The 16,708-nt window shown below is 35.3% G+C and overlaps 1 protein-coding gene across 7 annotated transcripts in view; it reads right to left on the reverse strand.

Annotated features, from left to right (window-relative positions):
* The window catches only part of OSBPL8 (oxysterol binding protein like 8), a 215,296-nt gene that overhangs the window by 100,790 nt on the left and 97,798 nt on the right, over window positions 1-16,708 (reverse strand). For 3 of the 7 annotated variants that reach the window (XM_009248045.4, XM_054526369.2, NM_001132199.2), the window contains 2 exon segments: window positions 13,527-13,563; window positions 4,445-4,582 (listed from right to left, as the gene is read on the reverse strand). In XM_009248045.4, the coding sequence (XP_009246320.1) occupies window positions 4,445-4,582; window positions 13,527-13,563 (175 nt within the window). 7 annotated transcript variants of the gene reach the window in all.

Below are 16,708 nucleotides of genomic sequence, written 5' to 3' on the forward strand. Positions count from 1 at the left end.
CTAAAATGTCAGCCTTCAACCCCAATGGAATCATTTTTTATTTAAAATACTGATGACAGTAATGATAATAATTGTTATTATTATTACATCAGCTATCATGTGTGGTTATCATCTACCGGGTGCTAGGCTTTATATACATATTAATCCATTTTAAACCTTAATAAAATCCTATGTGCTAAATACTATTATCTTCACTTTACCAATGACTGAAACATAATGAATATGTTAAAATCCATGAGTTTCTCATGATATTAAAAAAAACTTACAAGGCAAAAAGAATTTGTCCCCACTGGAAGTAGACTTCACATTACGCCTTCAATCAAAAAATTAATCCTTTGCAGTAAACAAATACCCACACAGCCTACCTTTTATGTAGGAACTAACTATATTTCACATTTACCAAGTAACCCTAAGTGATGATCTCATCTTTAAAGAAAAATTTCATTAACACATATAAAAAGAATGACAGAATTATAAAATCACCATTTTTCAACTCCTAATATTGTAACTGATTCAGTTAATGATCATCAAAGGATTCAAACATCTTTCAGTAAAAAGTTGATGGGGGACATGATTTTTGCAAGGTGCCAAATATATCATCTTTATCTTCACTTTCAAGTCATAAAGAATGAAAAGATGCAACTTTCAATGAAAAGAACCAGGCTATCCTCACCTAAATCTACCAATCTTGTATCACTAGCAGCAGGACAATCAGATATTAAGTGAATTCTTATGTGATGCAGCATGAAGTACTACACACTCCCTACAAAGTATTCTTACCAAAAATGCTCTAGCTAGATATAATCGAGCCTTTGCATTTAACTTCTAGTTTACAGAAAATATAGAAGACAGAGAAACAAATTAAGTAATACCGCAAAGACGTAATCAAACAAATCTAAAAAAGTCAAACACTCTATAGGACACTGGCCTAGATCCATTTTTTTTTTTTTTTTCCTGAGACGGAGTTTCACTCTTATTGCCCAGGCTGGAGTGCAATGGCGTGATCTCGGCTCACTGCAACCTCCGCCTCCCGGGTTCAAGTGATTCTCCTGCCTCAGCCCCTCGAATAGCTAGGATTACAGGTGCCCGCCACCATGCCCGGCTAATTTTTTTGTATTTTTAGTAGAGATGGGGTTTCACCATGTTGGCCAGGCTGGTCTCAAACTCCTGACCTCAGGTAATCCATCTGCCTCGGCCTCCCAAAGTGCTGGGATTACAGGCATGAGCCACTGCACCCGGTCAGCCAAGTTTCTTAAAACCGTCAAAGACACAAAAGAAAAAAAAGTAAACAAGGAGACTCTTTAGGATTAAGGACGTAATGACATAACCAAGTAAGATGTATGGACTTTATTTGGTTTCAGCAAGCCTACTGTAGAAAGATTTGGGGAAAACTAGATGAAATTTAAATATAGACTAGGTGTTAGTTCTGTTAGATGTAATAAAGGTTTTATGGTTATATAAGAAAATGTGCTCATTTTTTAGAGACACATTAAGTATTTTGGGGTACATCATGAAGTCTGTAATTTAAATATTCACGCTGTATCCTAAATAAATGAAACAAACAAAACAAAAGGTTAATAACTGTTTACATCTACACAATGGGTATATTAGTGTTCACTGTACTGTTTTTTTAACTTCCCTGTTTGCCTGAAAACATCCATAATAAATATAAACAAGTGTAGTTTTAATTACTAGTAACTAACCCTTTTGTTGGTTCATTAACTCCTAAGTTAAAGAATTCCTCTAAATATTCTAGTGCACAGATACATGAATCAGAGAAACCATATCTATTATAGCCAAAATTCTGGTGCATAGTGCAAAAAAAAACCAGATCGGTTGCATTGTTTCAGAATTTTATCTTAATGAAGCTTATTTATACCAGAGTGTGTATCATATATTGTTTTTCAGGTCTTCCAAAAAGCATTTTGGCAACAAAAATGCTAACTTTTCAAAAATACAATCGACAACTAAGCAATATATGTTATAGTAATTATTTTCATCTTGTTACATAAATTTTTATAGTTCGTACAATGCTATATGAAAATGTTTCCATCTAATATATGACTAGAAAAACATCTTCTATTGAAATAAAGTAGAGGACAGGTGCGGTGGCTCACGCCTGTAATCCCAGCACTTTGGGAGGCCAAGGTGGGCGGATCACAAGGTCAAGAGATCAAGACCATCCTGGCCAACATGGTGAAATCCCGTCTCTACTAAAAATACAAAAATTAGCTGGGCACGGTGGCGTGCGCCTGTAATCCCAGCTACTCAGGAGGCTGAGGCAGGAGAATCACTTGAACCCAGGAGACGGAGGTTTCAGTGAGCTGAGATCGCACCACTGCACTCTAGCTTGGCGACAGAGCAAGACTCTGTCTCAAAAAATAAAGAAATAAAGTAGAAAATGATCATGTAACTTACTATTTACAAGGTAGTACTCATTTAAAAAGTTACTAAAGCCAATTTCAAAAGATAATTCATAAAGTTACAACATCAAACCTGACTAATTACAAAGTATGACAGAACTCTAAATTTAATTTTTAAAAATACTCAATAAGCTAAGTATACATTAACTTTAAAAACACTAAATTTCATTTCTCAGTTTTAAAAGCAGAAGTCCTCCCACCACAGCTATGAGTAGTACCACAGGAGATTTCTGTACATTTGATTAAATAAACTTCAACTGAGGAGCAGAATCCACTATACAAAACTTATCAATTATGAATTAGAAACTGTGATCCCTGAACTTCTGGGAGTACCCAAAGACCCTTCTAGAGGGTCTGCAAGGTGAAAACTAGTTTCATAATACTTTTTCATTATGTTGCCATTTTCATTGATGGCACAAAAGCAATGTTGGGTAAAACTGCTGGCAACTTAGCACAAATCAAGGCAGAGGCACCAAACTGGAGTAGTAGGCACTGAATTCTTCAGTCATGCACTCACAGAAGAATGACAGTTTCACTTACAGATGTCCTTGATGAAGAAGTAAAAATTATGGCTCTTGAACCTTTAGTACGTAAGATTTTAATATTCTGTGCAACAGAATGAGAAGCGTACATAAAGCCCTTCTCTGTACTATATTTTTTAATGTGTCAACACTTGGAAGATCTGTATAATTCAGTGAGCAAATATTTTCCAAATGACTAATGCATGATGTTACAAAATCATGCATGAGTAAAGAGCCATTCAAAATTCAAGAGTGAATTTTAACAGAGTATGGAAAGTGTACTGATAGCGCTTCAGATTCCAGATTGCAATTAACATTAAGAAAATTGCTACTAGTCAAGATTTGGCATATTATCAAAGAATATCTATAATTATGTATAAACACTCTCTCTCTCTCTCTCACTCTCTCTCTCTCTATATATATACATATATACACACACATATATACACATATATACATATATACACACATATATATACACATATATACATACATATATACATATATACATATATACATATATACATACATATATACATATATACATATATACATATATACACATATACACATATACACACACATATATACATATATATTTTATATATATATATATATTATATATATGCGTGAGACCAGATTTTATTCATATACTTCAATCGGATCATCACATCACAACAGACTGCAGAAGCAGATACAAAAATGCAGGTGTCTTTTAAGCTAGACATTAAAGTGATTTGCAAAAACTGCCAAAAAGCAGTTCTTAATCATGGATGATTTTGTCCCTCAAGGGATATTTGGCAACATCTGGAAACATTTCTGGTTGTCACAACTGGGGAAACTGCTATTGACATCTACTGGGTAGAGGCCAGGGATACTGCTAAACATCATATAATGCATAGGACAGCCCTCCACAACAAAGAACTGTCCAGGCCAAAACAGTGCCAAGGTTGAGAAATCCTGAAAATAGTTCCAAGGTTGAGAAGTCCTGGGATAAACCAATAGCAACCTTCTCAATCAACTTTTTGGGGAGTAGAGGGAAAGAAAACATTGTAATTCTTAATAAAAATGTTACTTACATTAACATGTAATGGGTTTATAACTTTAAATGAATTAAATTTTTAAATTTCTAGTTTTAATTTATAATATAATAAATATAAATAGATATAACTCACATAAACAAAAGCACTTCACAGTCTTCAATAATTTTTAACACTACAAAGGAACCATGAAACCACAAAGTGTAAGAATCACCAAATTAGATGAATGATATAACTAACGAAGTATGTTGGAGAATATTAAAAAAAATTAAAAGTCTAAAGGAAAGTGTACTAATTTCAAGAGTATTATAGATGACCTAAACAAAACAAACAAAACCCCTTACAAAACCAAATAGTTAAAAAGAAAAAAAAATGATAGCCCCCAAATGTCATTCTCCCCTTCTCCCCTCCAAAAACAAAAACAAAAACAAGACAAAACATGAAAACCACAACTTCCTACCCTGACTATGAGGACTTGCTGGACTAAGAGATGGCTGATGCAAATCTTTGGTTGGCGTTGGATAAGCTTCTTTTCCTTGGCGCTGACTCATCTTTCCTGGTGTCAGAAGTTGAGACTCGTCACTGTTTGCTACAACAGCTCAAAGAAAGAAGAGAAAAATAATTAGTACTGAAGTCATAGATTTACATCATAGTATAGTTAATAACATGGAATAAGATCATAACCGAAATGGCCTTGGTGGTTACATTCATTTTACCAACTCAATACTTTAATAAATTCTCATAGTCATCTTGTTTTCATGTTGGTTTGTTATTGTTTTCATGTTGGTTTGTTATTGAAGAATTGGCAGGTATGTTTTAGTCAAATATACAAATTATAGACATTATAATAATGAAAATACATATCCAACTGATAATGAAAGGCCTAAGGTTTACTGTTTGCCTTTCATTGTGCTATTTACTTTTCATATTTACCAACAAAACAATAAAGCCAAAGACAGTCATTTCCCCAAAAAAAAATACAAATGGTCAATAAACATATAAAGATACTCAGCCTCATGAGTAATCAGAAAAACTACAAATTACTAACAGTATAAAATAATATTTGACATTCGCTAGAATTTCTACTCTAATTTCTAATTTTCATGAAAAGTCGGTATGATAACTGTTTTAGAGAGGAGGAAACTTGAGAGTCAGAGATTGCCTTGCCTGAGGCTAAACAGTAATAGAGGCAAGATTCTAACTCAGAACCATTTGGTTCCAAAGTCTGTCTCTTAAAGCTTGCTGCCCCAATAACCAATTTAAGTAGTGCTTTGAAGTTGCTTCTCACCCATTTGGCCATCCTACTATCTATCGCTCAGTAATAGCGAGCCATGCCCAGTTTCAGAGAGCAGAAACAAAGTGAAAACACTCAATGAAGAAACAGGGCAAACTGCCAAGTCCAAAGTACCTGAGGATCTCCACATTCTTTCATTTTATATTCCTGTGCTTTCAGCCTATAAAAACTCGAGTTTCATCTTAAGAAAGGACGATTTACTCGCACTTTGGGAAGTTGAGGTAGGTGGATCACCTGAGGTCAGGAGTTCAAGACCAACCCGGCCAACGTGGCGAAACCCCATCTCTACTAAAAATACAAAAATTAGGCAGACGTGTTGGCGCACCTGTAATCCCAGCTACTAGGGAGGCTGAGGCAGGAGAATCGCTTGAACCCGGGGGGCAGAGGTTGCAGTGAGCAGAGATCATGCCATTGCACTCCAGCCTGGGCAACAAGCGCGAAACTCCATCTCAAAAAAAGGCGATTTAGTCTCCACCATAGGTTTTATTTTTCAACACAGACATTCAGAATTTCACATTCACCTTTTTATCATCACGTCCTTTAAATCTAATTAGTTTGAAATGTTTTCTGTTGCGATAGTTTTCAAAATTTTATTTCAGCTCCTTAGATTCCAAAGTAAACATACAAAAACACTTGCACTTTTCATCCAAAATATAATTATTTTTCCAAGTCAATTAAAAAAATCTATAGACTGATGATTCCCAACTTCATATCTCCCCCTAAACTCAAACTTACATACCCAACTGCCTGACTTATAATCACCTCTTAATTATTTACAGGCATCTCAAATTTATCTAGAATGTAATTTTTGATTCTGCTCATCCTTCAAATCTGCCTCTCCCCAATCTCAGTTCGTGCCATCACTACTCCCCTCCCACTACTTTCTCAGGCCAAAACCTTAGATGTGTTTTTATTTTTCTCTTTCTCTTACCGAGCAATCTTTTAAAATCATAAATTAGATTTCCAGTATGCAGAAATATCCTCACTGGCTTCCCATTACATTTACAATATAATCCATAACCTGGAAATTCAACACAGTCTGGCCTGCTACTTGTTCCAACCTCATTCTCTACTACTCTCCTGTCACTCACTTGGCTCCTGCCGTAATAGTCTTCTTGGTATTTCCTCAAGAAAGGCCATCTTTTGCCCAGTCACAGGGCTTTTATCTCTTGCTCTATCTGGAATATTCCTACCCCACATCATCACATTATTAGCTCCTCTCCTTTGTTGTCTGGGCTCAAATGTCATCTCTTCAGAAAAGCCCTTTGGTTTCTTCATGGTACTTTTTGATACGTTCTTAATTTCAACATGGCACAATTTGGCATTTTTTTTTTTTAGGGTTAGTACCTACCACTTCACAGTTATACTCTATCACTTTTCCTTACATGATTTTCATTGTACTCCTATCATTATCTGAAAAATATACTTTATTGCTTTTCTTCATTAGACATTAAATTCCATGAGAGAAGGAAGTTTTGTCTGCCTTATTTTCCCATAAATTCTCAGGTCCTGGTAAACTTCCTGCCCTATTGAAGGTGTCGCGTCCTACCATACTAAAGACGTTCAATAAATTTATGTTGAATGAGTCAATAAGCCAACTTTATATTTTTATAAAACATCATAAAGTATATGGTGTCTCTTTCAGTTACTAAATCCAAGATTCATTTGATTCCTAAAGATAATTATTAAAAAATAATTTTAAATGTATGGTACTGATGCAGAGAGAGAAACTGATCTAAAGAACATAGCAGATAGCTTTCAGAAACAGACACATACATACATGGAGCTCAGATATACAACAGAAATAGGGAAAATAAATTACTCAGTTAACAATATGAGGTTATCAACTGGTCATCAATATTGGAAAAGTAGAGAGAACTCTACTTCTTACCACACACAAAGAATAGTTCTATGAAGACTACAGACATAATGTAAAAAGCAAAACTGGAAAATCTTTAGAATAAGAGAATATCTTCATAAACTTGGGACAGAGATTCCTTTAAAAAGACACAAAAAAGCACTAACCCAAAAATTAAAAAATCAGTAAGTTCAATATTAAAAGTATAAATTTATTTAAAGGTATCATAAACTGAAAAGGCACAAAATAAGATATTTGCAACACCCATAATTAACAAAAGGTTGGTATCTAGAATGTTCTTAAAAAAAAAAACTTCTATAAATCAATAGAAAAAGAACATCATCATAATAGCAAAATAGGGCAAAGACTTGAACAGTGATTCACAGAAGAAAAATGCAAATGGGCAATAAATGTATGAAAAGATGTTCATCCTTTTTTAGTAATGAGGCAAATACAAATCAAAATGATAAATATTTTATACTCAGTAAAATTAACAAAAATTAATGTCTGATAATACCAAATACTGATGAGGATGGGATCATCGAGATGTCTTAAGCACTGTTAGTGGAGTATAAGTTGATACAAGCACTTTGGAAAACAATGTGAGCTTCTTATATAAAACTGAATACCCTGTGGGTCCAACAACTCCACTCCTGGATCTAGAAAAACTTTTACAGGTATATACCAAGAGACAAGAATAAGAATGTTCATAGCAACACTGTTCATAATAGCAAAAACCAGAACAACATATTCATCAATTGAAAAATGAATTTTAATAAATTGTTGCATATGCACATAATGAAATAGTGTATAGCACTAAAAAGGAACGATCTAGTTCTATAACAAACAACATGATTGAATATTAAAAGTAAAATGTTAATTACAGCCAGGCACAATGGCTTGCATCTATAATCCCAGCTACTCAGGAGGCTGAGGTGGGAGGATTGCTTGAGGTGGGAGGGTGCCAGGAGTTCAAGACCAGCCTAGGCAACATAGCAAGACCTATCTCTAAAAGAAATAAAAGTAAAAAAAAGTTAGCTGGGCGTGGTAGCTAACACTAATCCTAGCATAGCAGGCATCTGTAGTCCCAGCTACTAGGGAGGCTGAGGTGGGAGCATCACTTGAGCCCAGGTGTTCAAAGCTGCAGTAAGCTGTGATAACACCAATGCACCCCAGTGTGGGCAACAGAGCAAGACCCTATCTCTTTAAAAAATTTTTAAAAAAAAGGTAACTACAAACAGCAAGTCCTAGAAAATTATATAAACCATGACACTATTGTTTTAAAACTGAAAATCAAGCAAAATCTAGTGATACATACGTGAGTAAAAAACAACAACAAAAAAGACTTTTTAAAAAGCAAATAATAATAAAAGGAAAAAATACAACCTAGTCATGCCCTCTTGGGGCAGGCTCAGGGATAAAAAAGCAGCAGGGGCCGGGCGCGGTAGCTCACGCCTGTAATCCCAGCACTCTGGGAGGCCGAGGCGGGTGGATCACGAGGTCAGGAGATTGAGACCATCCTGGCTAACACGGTGAAACCCCGTCTCCACTAAAAAATACAACAACAACAAAAAAATTAGCTGGGCGTGGTGGTGGGCGCCTGTAGTCCCAGCTACTTCAGAGTCTGACGCAAGAGAATGGCGTGAACCCAGGAGGCGGAGCTTGCAGTGAGCCGAGATCGCACCACTGCACTCCAGCCTGGGTGACAGAGCAAGACTCCACCTAAATAAAAAAAAAAAAAACAAAAAAACACAGCAGAAAGACCGAAGGTACATGGAAGATTCTAGTTCTTAAGCTGAGTGATAGGTCAATCAGGGCTCATTGTATAATTATACTCTCATTTACATATGACACATATTCTTTTGTATGTATCAGACAGAACATTTAATGGTAATTTAAAATACTTTATAAGAACCACTAGCAGAAGTAATGTAGGTTTTAGCATTCTGTCAGTAAAACATAGGTGTCTATGTCTTGAATAACTTTAAAACAGCCTGAACTGTAAAGTTAGCTCTATTCACCCTTTCTAATCCATTTCCGGTGGAAGTATTACTACATGATTTTGATAACCGTGAAGTAACAGAGTATGCAGAAACAGCAATATACAAAGTGCACCTCTTTACCAAAAAAAAACAGAAAGCCCATGTTTCTATTTATTTTCCCTCACCCCATTCACAAGCATTAACAACTATACAGACAAAAGAGGCTAGGGAACATAAAAATCTTTATGATTTCCTACATCAGTTACATAATAGTAGACTATTCAAACATAAGTTTAAGAGGGACAGTGACTTTTTTTCTGTATCCCTTGGCATATAACTGATACTCACTAAATACTCTCTAAATGACTGAATAGATATTTGGCAAATGAATCATTGTGTGACTCCAGTGCAGTTCTACTGTTTCACCTACGAAAGATAACATTACAGTGCCCTCTGCTGTTTCTACTTCAAGTGGAAGTAAAGCAACCTGCTTTGCTACTCACATTACTCATCTTTAGTAGAAATTACACTGAAATAGTTAATATAATTAACATATCTGCTCCATCTAAGGAGAACGTGAATCAAAAACATCTTTACCTCCTGAATTCAACTCATCAATATAAAATTTGAAGAATTTTACAAGTTTCAAAGTTTGCCTTTAATCTAAGTGGAAGCTAAAATAAGATGAAGTAATTTTTTAAAGTCATAAATAATAATCTGTATGTAAATCCTATATCTCCTTTTCTTCTAAGGTATACATTTCTTAAATACTCCAATAATTTAAATGTCAGTATAGATCACGTAGTTTTTTCATTCTATAGTACATGATCCTAATCAAGTACCATGGAACTACAGTTGACGTTTAAGCAGTCAAAAATGTGTATTTAGGGACTGGGAGTGGTGGCTCACACCTGTAATCCCATCACTTTGGGAGGCAGGCAGATCATTTGAGGTCAGGAGTTTGAGACTAGCCTGGCCAACATGGTGAAACCCCATCTCTACCAAAAATACAAAATTAGCTGGGCATGGTGGTGCACGCCTGTAATCCCAGCTACTCAGGAGGAGGCAGGAAAATTGCTTGAACCTGGGAGACAGAGGCTGCAGTAAGCCAAGGTTGTGTCCCTGCACTAGGTGACAGAGCAAGACTCCGTGTCAAAAAAAAAAAGTGCATTTAACTTTTGACCCTCCAAAAACTTAAGTACTAATAGCCTACTGTTTACTGTTGACTGGAAGCCTTATACATAATATGAAGAATCAACACATATTGTATATGTTGTATGTATTACATATTGTATTATGTAATACAATATATACATAAGCTAAAGAAAATGTTATTAAGAAAATCATAAGAGAAAATACAATTACAGTACTATATTATATTTATTGATACCATAAGTTTATGCCATCTGTTTACAAGATGAATCATCAGTTTGAAATAGCAGCAACCACAGCTACAGACCTCAATCTAGAGCTAAATATTAAGCAATTAAACTTTTTCTTGTAATGTCATGGCCTTTGTCTGCTTCTTGGGAGCAACTGAAGCATCAACAGTGGTACTTCACATGGGTCCCATAGTGTTATTCAAGGTTTACAATATTGCATGAAACATGATGAAAATAGGCAAGAATGGTGAAAAATGACTTTTTAAAGCAATATGCAATTTACTGGAGCAAATAACTTCATACAGAGACGATTAGCATCACACAGCATTTTAAGTAGATATTTGCAACACCTGAGTTCATTGTAGTAACAGGAAGTGGCTAGAAAATTATTACAGTTGTACAGTATGTACTAGTTAATGTTACGTAGTTACGATTTAATACTGTATCTTTATGTTTGTTTACATTTTTCTCAACTGGGAATGGCAACATGTACGGTGTGTGTGAAAAGTTTTGATAAATTTTTACTTTTGTAATAGATTTGTGTATATTTTAAAGTAGTAAGAAAATAAACTAGTACCTACATATATTTTATGCATTCATGATATATCTAACCTTTCCTTTATTTTTTCTGTTTCTAAGGTACAGTTCATCTGTGAGTTTTAAATTGTCACAAACCTCAGAAAAATTTTCCAATATATTTATTTTTAAAAATACACGTATAAGTGGACTCGTGCAGTTAAAAGTTGTCTTGTTCAAGGGTCAACTGTACTTCACTTTAAAAGACATATGGTCTCTAACAAATGATTATACAGACCCAGCCTTTTAATACTTGGCAGAGTACATTATAAAGTCATCTCTAATATTATGTTGTATATTTTTATTTATATATGCTTGAAATATATAACCTTAAGTAAATTTCTTCTATTCCAAGTAAAAAAGATCTCCATTTGTAAAAACCCAGTTCCTAAGATAAAATATTTCAGTTAATATTTAAAATGCTATTCTATTTATAAAGCTCAGCAGTGCCATTCAGTTCACCTGAGTCCATGTCTAAATATATGAGGTAATTAAAGAAACTGAAGAATCCATGGAAATTATATGCCAAGTAAGTATCACAAGGCTGAACAACAAAACATAAAAATATTTTGAAGCTTGGTGCAGTGGCTCACACCTGCAATGTCAGCATTTTGGGAAGCCAAGGCAGGAGGATCGGATCGCTTGAGTCCAGGAGTTTAGGACCACCCTCGGCAATGTAGGAAAACCCTGTGTCTACAAAAAATAAAAATAAAAAAAATTTAGCTGGGCACATGCTTGCAGTCCCAGCTACTCAGGAGGCTGAGGTGAGAAGATCGCTTGAGTCTAGGAGAAGTTGTGGCTGCAGCAAGCTGTGATTGTGCCACTGCACTCCAGCCTGGGTGTCAGAGTAAAACCCTGTCTCAAGAAAATCAAGAACAACATTTTGAGATTTGTGTTCTTTTTTCTATTTTTAAGATTTCTACCTCCTAATGATGATTGTATAATAAATAATATTTATAAAATATTTTGAGTTATTGCATTTAAGAACGAAAAAAGGGCTAGGCACGGTGGCTCACACCTGTAATCCCAACACTCTGGGAGGCCAAGGCAGGAGGATCACTTGAGACCAGGAGTTCAAGACCAGCCTGGGCAACATAGTGAGACCACATCTTTACAAAAAATTTTAAAAATTAATTGGGTGTGGTGGCACAAGCCTGGAGTCCTAGCTACTCAGGTGGCAGGAAGATCCCTTGAGCCCAGAAGTTCAAGGTTGCATGAGTTATGATCGTGCTACTGTACTCCAGCCTGGGTGACAGAGTGAGTCCCCTGTCTCTAAAAAACAAGAATTAAAAAAAAAAAGGATTTAGCATATTACTTTAAATCCTCTCTTTTTAGAAAAAAAATTACATACATACTATAACCAGTGAGAGATAAACAGCAACTGATCTAGACTAAAAAAGTTTATAGTTAGAAGAAACCTTTACCATTATCTCATTCAGTTCCTTTCCTAGGTCAATGAAATATAAGTCCCAGAACAGTAAACTGACTTGCAATAATCAGATAATTGTTTAGGAATCAATAATAAAACTTCCTAAATCAATATAATTTTCTATATTATTCATCAATAAAGTTAAAATCTTCATCATGATGCAGTAAAATTTTAACTGTTTAGTTATACTTGAATGCAGCAAACAGTTTCCTTCTATCTTTGAATAACAGTAGAAGGAAGACACACTGGACTAGTAACTAATTCTAACTTCTCGGATATTTGTGCTATCTTAACTTTAGGCTCTCCTCTATAAAATTAATGCTTTATTAGATAATTTCTGAAGTTCTTTTCACCTCAGCAATTCTGTGATTTTTAATATAAAAATTGCCCCTCTTACTCCCTAGCTAGACTATAAGAATTTTTAGGGGCAGGAATCATGTTTTATTCATTATGTACCTCCAAAAGTTGGCAGTGTCTGCCACTCCCTGCCCCAAAAAACTCTCAGTAAAATGTGTTGAGGTGAATTGGATATAATTTTCAAGGATACATCTTCTAAATTCCTAAGGTAAAACATGTTTCACTTATAAAATACCCAAAGTATAAAACAATTTTCATAATCAAATTATTATGTAAAAATTCTGACAAAATAAAAGTGTTTCTCCCTTTCATATGGCAGTGAAATCCTTGTGCTAGATCTATGCCATGTGATAACTGTAGAAAGAAATATTATGAAGAAGAGGTCCCAAATTATGAGTTAGATAATTAGGTAAATAATGCATCTTTAGATAATCAAGATGTAAATATACAAACACTGCCTATGAATCTCAGATGGACAATGAGAACAGATGGGGCACTGGGTACTAAATGACCATTTATATTCTTTACTTTATATTTCAATTCCTGGAAGGAAAAGTAGAAGACTTAATAATTCAAAACTGAAACACCATTTGCCTTTCATAATAATCACACATCAAAATATTATCATGTCCCCAAACATGCCGTTCAAGCTTCAGCTACTTACTTGATGGCCCAAGGACATCTTTGCTATCACCAAGAAGCTTTTAAGGCAGGGTAATTGAGCAGCAAACAAATACAGTCCAAATCAGGAAGAAGCAAAATGCATCAGGATGGAAACAGCAGTGAAACAAAAGGACAAGGAAAATAGCATTAGTTTATAAGTAGAAAGCACATGCACATCAACAGTAATAACCGTAATAATTTACAAGAAACTTCCTTTTCCACATACAAAAAAAGATCTTGGATTAAGCAGTATCAAATATTTGTTTTGTTTTTAGAAAATGAAGGTGGTAAGAGAAAAATGGATCACCTAAGTATTCTGTTTTGAAAATTAAGTCAAAAATTACTTTCAATTACAATTCAAGATATAAGTTAGTAAAGGTAAAAATTACATAGAAATTTAAGAGACAGCCAAGTTATGCATTCCCTAAATTTAAGGTGGTTTAAAACTATATAACACCCATGCACTGTTAAAGATTAGTTCTGCATGCCATGAAAGCACGTAACACTACAAAGAGATTTAGTACGTTTATTCTACAAAAGAGTAAGGAACATTTATTGAGTGCTTGTTACATGCCAAGTATTGTGTGAAGAGCATCTACAGAGGCATCAACAAAGTAGAACAAATTTTTTCTCAAATGGCAAAAAAAAAAAAAAAAAAAGAAACATTAATTAGAAAGAAGTTTTACTAAGTCAGACAAACTTTTCTTAGGGCCCACTAAAAATCAAGCATAATATTTGGAGCTACTGGTCTTTGGGAAGTCAGAAGACCCAACCCTTGAATGAAGAACTTGCAATCAACTAAAAGAAAGAGGAAAAAGTCTGCTGACCTTTTGTTTAGTAACCATTTTAACATAAATTACTCTAAATGTTGCCTATGGACAAGTGCTTTGGTTCTGGTAGAAACGGAGTTCTCAGCTCTCCTTCATTTTAAATACCAAATGCAGTAACATACCAAAACAAATGCAGTAACAGAAACAAAAAATTCCCAACAATTACATTATTTGTTGGTCTTAAAGAGACTTGAGGATCTTAATTGGCTGTGACAAAACAAGTTAGCAGTTGTTTGCTTTGGGCTTTTATCACCTCCTTGAATAAAATCTTGGACCTATTCCTTCCCTAAGTGATGGCTTTTTACAATACTTGAAATGATCTTCTAATGCCTTGAAGGCATTTGCTCTATTCATGTTTGTGCAGTTTCCCATTTAATCTCATTCTTCTGGTTTTACAAACAAACTAAAGTTGGCAAAGTTATATCCTCCTGGGCTGAAGCAATCCTCCAGCCTCTGCCTCCCAAAATGCTGGAATTACTGATGTGAGCCACCACACCAGGCCCTAAATCACTTCTAATGAACAGAATACAGCCAAAGTGATGGGATGTCTCTTCTGGGATTAGATTATAAAGAGACTGTGACTCCCATCTTGCATGCAGTTTCTCAATCTCTTATAGATTACCCTGGGGAAAGCCAACTGTCACTTCGTATGTCTGCCTTGTAGAGAGGCCCACTAAGTGAAAGAACTATGGTGTTAGTGAGGTCGGCAAACACCACTAAGTGAACTTGGAAGCAGATCTCCCACTCCACCCTCCATCCCCAGTCTTTCGTTTTTTGTTTTTTGAGGTAGAGTCTCGCTCTGTTGCCCAGGCTGGAGTGCAGTGGTGTGATCTCGGCTCACTGCAGTCTCTGCCTCCCGGGTTCAAGCGATTCTTCTGCCTCAGCCTCCTGAGTAGCTGGGTCTACAGGCACGTGCCACCACACCCACTAATTTTTGTATTTTTAGTAGAGACAGGGTTTCACCATGTTAGCCAGGCCAGTCTTCAACTCCTGACCTTCTGACCCATCCACCTCAGCCTCCCAAAGTGCTGGGATTACAGGCATGAGCCACCGTGCCCGGCATAGTCAGTCTTTCAGTTGAGACTGCAGCAATGCCCGATCCCCACTATCCTGACTGCAACCACATGAGAGACTGAGTGAGAGACTTCTAGCTAAGCTACTCTTGGATTTTGATCCATGGAAATCTGAGATAATAAATGCTTGTTGTTTTATGCCACTTAATTTTTAGATAGTTTGTTGTATACCAATAAATAACATAACACTGGAAAACTGGGAAAAAGTTAAGCTGAAACAACTGTGGAAACTTTACAAATGCTTCATAGACATCTTCTAAGATCTTCCTGAATTGATATAAATGATTGCATCATTTCCCTAGATTTACCAGTAACTTCCTAAAGGAAAGCAGTAGTTCTAATCTTATGTATACATGGCTGAGAATATTTAATTTCACAAGGCCAGTCATGTTTGAAGGTTTTACAGTTCATCTTCTATTTAAAGATTAATAAGCTCAACTTTCATCGTACAGTTCTGTTATATTCTCATATTTTGTCAATTAACAGCACTATGTCAAATGCTATACAGCTGTACTCCTTACTTTTTTACTCCCAGAAAATAATCCTTAGCATATACAACAACTACTAAATATTTGCTCCAAAAACGTCCAAGCATGGTTAGTCTCGACATTATCCTCAAGCATGTCTGTGTCATACAAATCTGATTCTATCGGATCAATTCTATTTTTTTCAAGTTGAGGCACTGAACAATAATCAAAAACAAACATCATCTTTTCCAATCATCCATTCATCCATTTAACAAATATTTACTTAGTAACTACTACTGCTGACATACATCACTTTGACACCAAGGGACATAGCAGTAAGCAAAATAGACAAAAATCCTGCCCTTGGTACTCATGTCCTAGTAAGACAGATGAACAGTAACACAAAAAATGTTAAGTAAAAATTCATGGTATAATATATAGCATAAAAACTAGGGGGGAAAATAAGTAACCAATGGGGACACAAAAAATATTAGGGAAAGGGAGTTAAAATTTTAGATAGGGTGGCCTAAGAAGGCTTCAATACAGAGTTGACTGAATAAGATGAAGGAACCTGGCATAACAACATACAGGGTGAAAGTATTAAAGACAGAGGGAAGAGCAAGTGTACAGGATTATGATGCAAGCAAGTTTGGAATGTTTATGGAAGAGCACGAAGGCCAATGAGGCTGGAATGCAATGCAAAAATACGAAAGTAGTAGGAGATGAGGTCAGAGGGGTAAACAGATGTCAGGGTGTATAGGACTTTGTAGGGTCTAGCCAAAACTTTGGTTTTATTTTGAATAAGATGGGGAA

This window comes from Pongo abelii, chromosome 10, assembly GCF_028885655.2.
Source record: "Pongo abelii isolate AG06213 chromosome 10, NHGRI_mPonAbe1-v2.0_pri, whole genome shotgun sequence".
NCBI classification, from domain to species: Eukaryota; Metazoa; Chordata; class Mammalia; order Primates; family Hominidae; genus Pongo; species Pongo abelii.